The following is a 10,876-nucleotide window of genomic DNA, read 5'->3' as shown; positions in this document are numbered from 1 at the left end:
GTGTCTTACCCTCTTGCTTGAGGGTGTCAATAGTGGCCTTCTGGACAGCAGTCAGGTCGGCAGTCTTACCCATGATTGGGGTTTTGAGTGATTAACCATGCTGGGAGTTTTAAAGGCCTTAGGAATCTTTTGCAGGTGTTTAGAGTTAACTTGGTGATTCAGATGATTAGGTTCATAGCTCGTTTAGAGACCCTTTTAATGATATGCTAATTTTGTGAGATAGGAATTTTGGGTTTTCATGAGCTGTATGCCAAAATCATCCGTATTAAGACAATAATAGACCTGAAATATTTCAGGTAGTGTGCAATGAATCTAAAATATATGAATGTTAAATTTTCATCATGACATTATGGAAAATAATGAACTTTATCACAATATGCTAATATTTTGAGAAGGACCTGTATTAGATTTGTATTAGTATTTATTTGTAAAAAGTAATTGTAATCAGTCACACACAATTGTGCAATACATTTTTTTGGTTTGTCAGAAAAAAATCCTAGTAAAATAGATGGTTGTTTGTGGTTGTAATGTGAAAACATGTGAAAAAGTGAATTAGATGAAGTGTTCATCAGTTATGTTGTAGTACCTGTTAGGTTTCTCAATAATTTATTAATTAATTAATCGTTTAGCCCTTTTCAATTTCTCATTTAGGATTTTTAACATTATTATTCCAAACACAAGTTTACCAAATTCATTCCATTACTTTTTAAACGGGTTTATACCATTTAAAAAAATGTATTTCTCTAGTGTGGTTCTGGGTGTAGCCTAAAAAACGTGCTATGATCCTTCTTGTGGATCCACCTCTGATGTCCCGAGTGCCGCGCCGCCTGCTGCCGCACACGCACGCAGTTATTAGGGCTGCGTCCTCCTGCCATATCGGCACTCTCGGATCGGAAACCGGTGCAAGTCAGACTGCGAATCCTTTTTATAAAATAATTGAAAACCTGTCAGACATTGAAATGTGAAGAAAAAAAACAAAAAAAAACTTCAAGTCCTCGTCTGAATACACCGCACCGGGTTTGGTTTTAGGTACTTGCCTGCCTGCCTCCCGGCGAGGCGAGCAGGTCTGTCGCTGTAACCAATGTGTGTATCGGGGGACACAAGGAGAGTGCATTGCAGCGGGGAGGCAAGAGCGGTGGAAAGCAACTGTTTTGACTTTATGAACATTTTTCTTTGGAGGATGGAAAAAATGCACGCCAACATTGTTAGTTAAAGCCAAAGAGGAGTTGGGGGAACCCGTTTCTACGAGAGAAGAACTTAGACTATCGCTTTGGACTCAGATGCAGATGAGAGATGCGGGGCTGGAGCCATCAGGAGATGAAAGACGCACAGTGACATGGATATACTGAAACAGATAAGCATCAGCAAGCGCCGCTGGAGATATATTCAGGTAAACATTCAATATCACTTATTCAATTCAACATTACTGTTTCATTGTTGTCTGCTGTGTCGTGTGTGCATTCATCTACAGTGCAACTTACACTGCTTACAAATCTGACATTTTGAACATCATTAGATTTAAAGCTACTATTTTGATGCGTTGTTAAATTAATATCACCGATAATACTAAGCAGCACATGGAGTAACTGCACTTGTCAGGCAATATTGTCCTTATGGCCGTCTAACAGGTTACAATATTCGCAACCCAGCAGAGTTGTGTCACAATATAATAATATTAGTAATAATAATCTCTGCCTCCTCTAATTGCTGTGCCCACAAATTTAGAGCATGGAGCCTTTTTTTTTCTAAATAAGACGGCTAACATCCACCTACCAAGTGTTTCTTATTTAAATCTCCCCTGGCAAAACTCATTGTCGCCTGTAATTCATTGGGAATTGGATTCACTCCAGTCTCATCATCTCTTACCTTTCTTTGATTGCAGCCAGCTTGATTGCTTCAGATTGTCCGAAGTACTTCTGCTGGAAGTAGTTACTCTCCTAAAAATCAAATGTCCATATGTCTGAGAAGGATGTCTAGAGGGAGCTTATAATTCTGCAATTAGGTAAATGGAAAGTGAAGTGGATTTCTGTGACATACTATGTATGCCCTTTTCTTAGTGAAGTCTGTAAACAGGACTTTTATTTAACATTAACAAAGAGACAGCTGCATGCTTCTGGTTTAGCTGTCAGACTGCCTCTGCTAAACAGTACGCTCTTCAATGCACTTACACTTCCTTTTCTTAAAGGGATTGGAATAGTCGAGCTACAACTCATCTCTTTGGGGAAGTTTCATTATGTCATTCGCTCATAGAGAGGCAGAGGGTGAATTTGGAGTTCAAAGCACCCCACTGAGTGCAGCCTGATGCCCAGAGTGAGGAGGAAAATCTGTGCATTGAATGAGGAGCGGTTGATTATGAATAATTCAAATGCATTCTGATGGATTCAGCTCAAACCATAGATTTACATTTACGATATAAGAAGACATAATTGTTTTTTCCACAGTTTCATTACATTAAACTAAACTATTCTATTTTTAGATCTGTTGGAATTATGGAAATTATTTCAATTAGCTAAATCCCAGAATAATGAGAGAATGGTTTTTTAGAGTATGTTTTACTTTTCTTTAAATTTTATAGTTTACATTTAGATCAGTATGCCTTTAGACAATTTCAGAGAGCCCAGATGTTGATGTCATGTCTTTGTAAGCTTCTGATAGGCTAATTTACAACATTAGAGTTAAATGGAGACACATCTGTGGATGTATTTTGAGGCAGCACCTTTAACACACTGTTTCCCTGTAATGCATGATAGAGAAATCTAAAAAATACCAAGTGTGGGCCATCCACAAATCTGGGTCAGCCTTGGTTACTATGACTGAAAAGATAACAATCTCTATGTCTTGAAGTGGCATTTACAAAGAACTCATGTCGAATTTATTAGAAAATTTGTGGGCAAACCTAAAAAAGCTGTAAGTGAACAAAGCAGCCTACAAACACACACCAGTTCTGTTAGGAACTCAATCCCTATTGTGAGAAGCTTGTGGAAGGATAACCGAAATGGTTGATCCAGGTCATAAGTCATAAAAGGCGGTTCTATCAAATACTTTACACTATTTTGCCAAAAGTATTGGGTCACACCACCAAATCAATGAATTCTTGTGTTCCAACGACTTCCATGGCTGCAGGTGTATAAAGTTTGGTGTGGTGAAACTTGACTGGCCTGTACAGTCTTGACCTCAACCTTCTTCAACCCCTTTGGGGTATGAATTAGAGCGGAGGCTGCCATTCTGGTTTTCTCATCTAACTATGAACACACTCTTAAATCTTGTGGAAGATGATCACAGAACAGTTGCAGTTGCTGTTGCAGGCAACGGTGGGTCCATCAACAAATTTAGCATTATAGGTTATGAATAGGATGTCATCAAAGTACATGTACATGTAAAAGTAGACAAATGCCTTTGGTAATATAGTGCATATAAACCCCTGTCTTGATGTTTATTTAAAATTATTATAAAAAATACTTTGTCTCATTATTCTGCCGTTTAGCAAATATAAATACTTTTGGTAATGCTAACCAATCCTAAAAAAAAGAAACATGTTTTTTCTGAAGAGTTTGTGGGTTGGGAATTGAACTTTGGACAGCTGCATTAAGGACTATAGCCTCTGTATATGCCTCTTCTGAGCCATGTGGCACCCCACAGAAAAAGGGATTAGTTTGATTTAACGTCAGGCAGTGAGAAAAAAAACGTTGTGTTCCTATACAGTGTTTGTAACACAAATCTTTGGCGGATACTGACCCATTTGTTCTACTGTGCATCCTTTTTAAATACAGTAATGCTAGCATATTCTTCTATTTGCAGTTGTGTTTAGATTGCCTACTGTAAACTAATTAGTGTGTAAGTACTGGGTCAATAAAAAAACAGTACCAATTGAAAACAATTAGAGTGCTTGCTGAATGAGAGTGTATGATTATCTCTCAGCTTAGTTTCATGACTTTCGGCTTTGTAGTTCTCTTGTGTGATCTTGTTGGCAGGTAATCAAACAGAGAAATGGCAGTGAAAACATGCCTTGGGGAAAATGCCACCACCAAAACAAAATCAACCATGGGTTGTGGAAGGGATGGGCACCATTTGGTAGTCTTTAGGGGAATAGCAGAAGAGGAAAGTGAATAAATATGCTGGCATAAATATACAAGGGAAAATGTCTTTTTGAATAAATGAAATATAGTGAACAATATTTACCAATACTGATACTGATATTGCTGATCTTTAAAAACTGAAACTTTGCTGCGCTTTGCATAGGCCTGGTGTAGGATTTCATGGTAACCATAAAGTAAAAATATCACTATATTACATTGTCACGAAGCAAAGATTTCAAACAAAAATTTATATTATGGTCTAATTGGCTTTTCAAAACAAACATACAAATATTTGCTGCTGCTACAATAATGTAACATATTGATTATTAATATTATAATAATGTTTGTTATGACATTGGTATTTTTCTTGTAAGCAACTGAGAACTGTGAGAGGCTTCTGTCACCAAGCAGTGCATAGCAACAGCTGGGGTAGGGGCAGTGCTGCATTACTCAGTGCTTCAATCACCCGAGTAATACACAGTTTACTCCAGCACTTTCTCTGGCCTTAAATAGAAGGATTGCAAACCATAGAAATGGTATGAGGGAAAATGTTTGTCTTTGAAAACATAACTTTTTGGAGCCTTGATATATTTGATAATGTAAACCAGACAATTCTTACTAGACATAGAACAATGCTTTAAGTGTTTAAAATAACTTCTGTTATATAATAGAAGGGGCTTGATATCCTAAGACAACTGTCGGTCATTTGGGACATCTAAAATAGCTGTAAATTACAGCCTCATGGTTTTAGTCAGCAATGCAACCTACGTGAAATATGATAACTCGCTTAAACATAAATAATATTGTAAAAATTATTTCAGTTGCATGATTTCCTAGTACCAAGGAGACTTATGTGTTGTTCTAAAAAGAATTATTTTGACTCTAAACCCATAATACCTTGTATATTTGTGCGAGAACTACAGTTAGGCCCAAAATCTTTCATATCCCTGGCAGATTTAGATGTGAAATTATTTTCATTCAACCAAGATGTTTCAAATAGGAAATGAGACAGACATTTCTAAAAAGATAATAAAACACTATACCCTTCTGAATAATCAATGGAAAAATCTTTTTTTCCCTTCCTATAATTGCTGACCAGCTTTTTGCATGTTTCCACTGATATTTTAGCCAATTTATCATTGGTGAGCTCAAAGTCTTTAAGGTTTGAACGCCTGCCTGCCATCACCTTAATTTTAATCCTCCTCTACCAATTCTCGGTCAGATTCAAGTCAAGACCATGGCTGGGCCTCTCAAAAGGGTTAATATTACTTCCAGTTGTAAGAAACATGTTGGTAAAATTAATAGATTGCTTTAAACCTAAATCTGCCAGAAGTTTGAATAATGGGCTCAGCTATATGCTGGAACCTAAAATGTTAATAAATAATAACATGACCTCTGACTTCATACAATTATTGTTTTACCATGCCATACCACTTTATTTTTAAAGCCCAGTAAAACAGCAACAAGGCCAACCAAAGTACTGTACAAAAAAAATTAATAAGCAGGGGACACAGAATACAAAAACATAAAATGGCAGAGGTTGCCTTACATTTAAAAAAAAAAAGTATGTTGCTTCATTCTGCACTGCAGAGTTTTCTTGGGCAGGCATATGCCAGAGTTGGCAGGTGGAAATTGTCTTTATGGAGGTTCCAAGAAGTGCAATCTCTGATCAGTATTCTATCATCAATGGTTTTTGATGGTGTCTAATAGCCCATAGTTTGCAACATCTAAGAAGGTCTTTGAATGCTTAAGGTGAAATCATCTTACTTTTAAATTACCATCTTACTTGAAACCCACATGTTGTTAGCTGCTGAGTTCAAGTTTTTTCATAAGTATGTGTAGTTGGAGATTGGGTTTAACTGACAGGCTTTTAAATGGATTCATTAATCATTTCTTCAGTAAAGGCAGAGGTTCTAGACTTCTACTTACTTGAACTTTGAAAAACATCTTTAGGGCTTGGATTAGCTGTAAGACGAAGTTTTACAAAGTGCTATGCAGAAGGCAGCCATTTACCAGCTAACTTATTACTTACTTCAGTATATCTTGGATGAGTGTTCCTCAGGTTCTGCGCGCATAACTTCTGAAGTTCATCAAAATCTTTCAGATTTTGGAAATGTGTTTGGAGCATGCAAGAGAGCTGGAAGAACTGCTCAATTTATTTCAGTTGCTCTTGTCACAGGGGAGACTGAGATGAGCACTTTGGTGGCGCACCCCTGGTGTGGGTTGGAGAAATGAAGAAGCTGGCATGTGTTATGTCATGCCTCCGGCTTGTGTGCTTAGATCAAAACACTATTAGTCTCTTTGTCTTGTGCCACTTCTTGAGCGAGATTTTTGGCTGAGGAATATATTGGCACTGCCTCTGCTCCCCCGGTGCTACCTTTGTAAGGAAGGAAAATAAATATCTTGACAAAATAAACCTTTAGTTTAAGATTGTTTTGGAATTTCAGGATATATAAACATAAATTCTTGAAAAACAGAAATATTGTTAAAATGTTTGAATTTAATTACAACTACAAGCAGATTTTGCATGCAAATTAGCAAACAAAAGCCATAACAGATATGTATAATCTGAAGCACAAGTCTTTCTATGCATGTCTTAAAGATTCCAACAGTTAGGACTTAATGTTTTCGTTAAATCAGAATATGCAAGATTAGAAGGATTTTCTACTCAGACCCTCACGTGTCATTGAAAAGAAATGTAAGTAAGTAAGTAAGTAAAATTGTATTTATATAGCACCTCTCAAGACACATATCACAAAGTGCTTCACAACACTAAAACAAATTACAATTGGAATAATATATTTATATATGTAAAATAAAAGAAGATAAGATAAAATCAAAAATGTGTGGGAAAGCATGATCTAGCTTGCGATCAAATGAAGTTACAACACAGCTGATTAAAGATGCGGCATTGTGTTCTATTTTTTCGCCTCTTGTCTCGTTTCTTGCAGAGTGTAGGAGTCTGGCCTCATTCATGATTCAAAGCTGGGTGTGATTGTGAGTGGGATGCTCCTGCATTTGCGCTCAGTGTGAACTTTATCTTCATCTGGACTCTTCAAGCAAATGGGACCTGGAGTACAGTCCTGTTAATACACTTTTGAGCCTTGAAAAATTGATGGCAACTGAAAGATGGGGCGTAGCGATCAGGGTCAAATCAGCTGACAAGGCTGTCAGCTTCTGTGTCTGACTGAATTACAGACTGTGGTCAACTCCAGCTGGTGCTGTCAGAGGAATAGAGGTCACTCTTCTGACATCGAAACTTTAAAGATTTTTTTTATCTCCACTAATCTGAAACTTCTGCCTCTGCAGCTGCATTTCAAATGTTACAAATTTATGTAATGTCTATTATTTATGAGTATATTGTCAATTTTTTTTCTCTGTCATGGTAATTAATTCATTTAATGAAAGCAAATTAGTAATTAATGTATATAGTCCTTGTCAATGTTTATTTTGTGCATTTGTAATTTGAACTTGACATTGATGTGATTTAAAATCCTGAGTCTCCTTAGCCATTAAGAAGGTATTTTTAAAGCAATAACACATACGGTACCTCGCAAAAGGACTCCTATTCCTTGTACATTTTCACCTTTTCTCACCTTTTGACCATAAACTTAAATTTTTACTTACCAAGTCATGGCTGTTAGCCAAAACTGAAATGGCTGACAACAAGAAAATTAATCACAAAAGCTGCCAAGAGGCCCATGTTAAGTCTGGAGAAACTGCAGAGATCCATAGTTCAGGTGGGAAAATTTGTTGACAGGAGTGGCCCATTAATTTTTTTTAAATTGTTAAAAGAAAGCCATAAGACATGAGAAGTCCTATTTAAAGTTTGTCACAGACTTTCTATTGTAGTGGTTTTCAAATAATTATAGTTCAGGACCCACTGTAGCCCCACTGGCAAGCCATGAAAAAGGCCAAGGAAATGTTTCTTTCAGTTTTTGTATTCAGTTTATTCACTTCTTCAAGCTTTAATTATAAGGCCGACATACCAATCAGAGCAATAAGGACAAACCATTTTAACTGACTGTTGTTATTTTCATGCAAAATACATGAAATAAAAGCATGCAATACTGAGAATTATTTCTTAAGCTTTTAAGTGTGGCTTTAGCTGAGAATTCTCTCACTGAAACATTAACCATGAATAAGAAGAAATAAAACATGTTTCTTCTGATTTAACTCACATGCTGTATTTCAACCAGAGGCTAACAAGACAATGAAATCATCAATTGGGGTTTCCCCCCAGTTGTCCAAAGTCATAGTAACTAATAAACTAATAAAACTAATAAAATGTTTCTCTCTACTTCTTCCGGCATTTAGCAAATGAAGATAACATTGGCAATTCTGACTGACCTAAACATGAAAAATACTGTCTGATTTAATCTCAGTCAGTTAGAAAAAAAAAAAGGAAATTAGTTTTTATACTGTGAATGTAAATATCTGGTCTCAACTGTGTATCATGTACATTTGTGAAATGAGGGTCAGACTTTTTTTGCCATTACATTTAAATGCAGCACAGTTTGTGCAATCTGGGGGGAAACATTCAAGCCTGCACTGTCATTTCAGTGTGACTCATATCCCATTTCTCAAGTTTTGACTACTTCAGCGACATGAAAGAGGTTGAAACTTGAAAGGCAAAGTTTGAAAGCCTTCCGTATCATTAACTTTCATCTCATATGGCAAACAAATGGCAGAATCTGCTTGCGATGAAAGTGAGCCATCGGCCTTGTCACGAGCACTGAAGGGCATGGGGGTAATTAATTTGTATTGAATAAGAAGTCAAATACAGATGCGGACACTCCCGGACTCCCCCGTCATCTTAGTGCTGAGCTTCGTCGGATCAAACGGATTTCTTTTACTTCCCCCACCCGCCTCTTCAGCTCTACAGTCTGATGTCTTGTCTCAGGGCTTGCTGAATAATAGAGATCAAGGGATTGCTGTCAGAGGCCAGCAGATATGAATGAGTGTCACGGCACTTCATATACTCTGGCAGAGTTCACTTGTTTTGCTGTCAAGAGTAGATAAATTAATATTAGATGACCAGACGGTAAAACATTTACATGGCTGACAAAACAATTACTTTAACAGATTCTGAAGACACTTTTTATATGTGTGTGTAACAAATTGCAGAGACAGCTCAATCTGCAAACAAACGTGACACCCACACATCTACATTATCAGAAGAAATACATTTGACTTAATTACTATGCATACAAATATTGGGCAACATTAAAAAGATGCATATGTTTGAAGTTAAAATAAAGCTTTGCTGAATTTCCAGAGTCCTATGTTTTTTTTTCTCTTAAATGCATTTTACAAAATAATTTATTCAGCGCATTTCACAATGATTCCCTCAAAGGCGGAGAACTCCAAAAATATCCAGGAGCAAAAAAGAGGGATTTGAATTCTTTCTGTTTTATTATTAAAAGCCAACAGTTACTCATGACATTTGCATCCTAATAACTGCAAGATAAGTTGGAACTAAGTTGGCACTCTAAACCTAATCTCCATAATGAGATTTATAGGGAAAAAATGTGCTGCCTTTAATGCTACATGCAGGAAAGAGGGGTAGTGCAGGCAGACGTGTCAGGGGAAGCTGTTGATATACTCACATAAGCATCAGTATGCTCTGTCATGCCTTTCGGTGCTGCAAAGATAGGAGGCGTGCAGATAACTGGGAAAGTATAAGGGTATAATCTTTCAGTTGTCCCTGTTTCTTTTTTTTGTACTCTCTCCTCTTGATAGACTATACTTTGCGTTCCTATTAATTTCTTCCTGCCATTCCTATCACCCTGCTGATGGTGTGTAGTCAGAGGAAGCTGCACCATCAGTCAGGTAAATGTACCAAGGAGAGCCAGTTTGAACAAAGGCAATACCTAATTTCCTCCCATTACGCTTTCTCTCTCTATAACTAGCCTCCCATTAGCAAACATTTATCTGACGCATTACCAAGGAGAGGATCTCGGCTATCAACATGCTGGCAACATTGGAAGTATTTAGACAAATAACTAGATCTCTGTTTATTTGTTAGCGGGGTAGGAATGACTCTCATTATCAGTTCACATCATTTTTTGTGGTGGGTGGGGGGGGGGGCTTCATTTGAGGTAAAGCTGAGATGAATTACAGCAAAGAGCAAAACAAAAATCAATTGCAAGTCTCCATGGGGAGACTAGAAAATGGTCTACATACAGTCAGCTCTTTATGTCACAATACATAATCCGGCTAAGACGAATTCAAGGAGCCGGTACAATGCTTTATTACATGCTAGGGTTGTGTCTGACAACCGGGCTGACTTTTGTTTTTGTCTCAGCAGGTTTAAGCAAAAGAAAGCAATCCCTTTGTGTCCCTTTGTGCTTCTCGTGAAGGCACATTATCTGTTCTGCAATATTAAGCTTACTTAAGCATACTTAACAACAAGTGCTATTAAATATCACCTTCATATTTCTGTAAATATATAAAATGTTACTATTAGCAAAGTTTTCAGAATCTCCTTTATGTTTTTCTTTCAAGGACTTCATGTAACTGTCCTTGTTAATGAGACTGGTGATTGTGACTGACGATTACTTCCATTCTCCTTTTCTTTTTATCTGACAGATGAACAGTGAACATTACTGGAAAGGAAAACGCCAGAACTATATGCATCTGTGATTGGATCTCAGCTTGTTCTGACCTGAGACCATTAAAATGGAGTTGCTATGGAAACTTATAGTGCTACTGCCATTGGTGGAGTGTCTGGCAGGTAAGTCTCCCAAACATAAAATCTGTCCTGTTGTTTCTTGGATAATTGCAGTGGCTTGCAAAAA

General features: G+C 37.1%; 1 protein-coding gene across 5 annotated transcripts in view; it reads left to right on the top strand.

The window, feature by feature from the left end:
- The first annotated feature begins 807 nt into the window (after window positions 1–807).
- Window positions 808–10,876, top strand: part of cntn3a.1 (contactin 3a, tandem duplicate 1) — a 137,853-nt gene continuing 127,784 nt past the window's right edge. For all 5 annotated transcript variants that reach the window (XR_007040260.1, XM_047378909.1, XM_047378900.1 and 2 more), the window contains exons 1-2: window positions 808–1,390; window positions 10,668–10,812. Coding sequence is in view for 4 of the 5 variants with exons in the window: in XM_047378909.1 (XP_047234865.1) it covers window positions 10,758–10,812 (55 nt within the window). In the remaining variant the exon portion in view is untranslated. The remainder of the gene's footprint in view (window positions 1,391–10,667; window positions 10,813–10,876) is intronic.

Source organism: Girardinichthys multiradiatus, chromosome 1 (genome assembly GCF_021462225.1).
Source record: "Girardinichthys multiradiatus isolate DD_20200921_A chromosome 1, DD_fGirMul_XY1, whole genome shotgun sequence".
Taxonomy (NCBI): domain Eukaryota; kingdom Metazoa; phylum Chordata; class Actinopteri; order Cyprinodontiformes; family Goodeidae; genus Girardinichthys; species Girardinichthys multiradiatus.
This window is presented reverse-complemented; position numbering and strand designations above follow the sequence as displayed.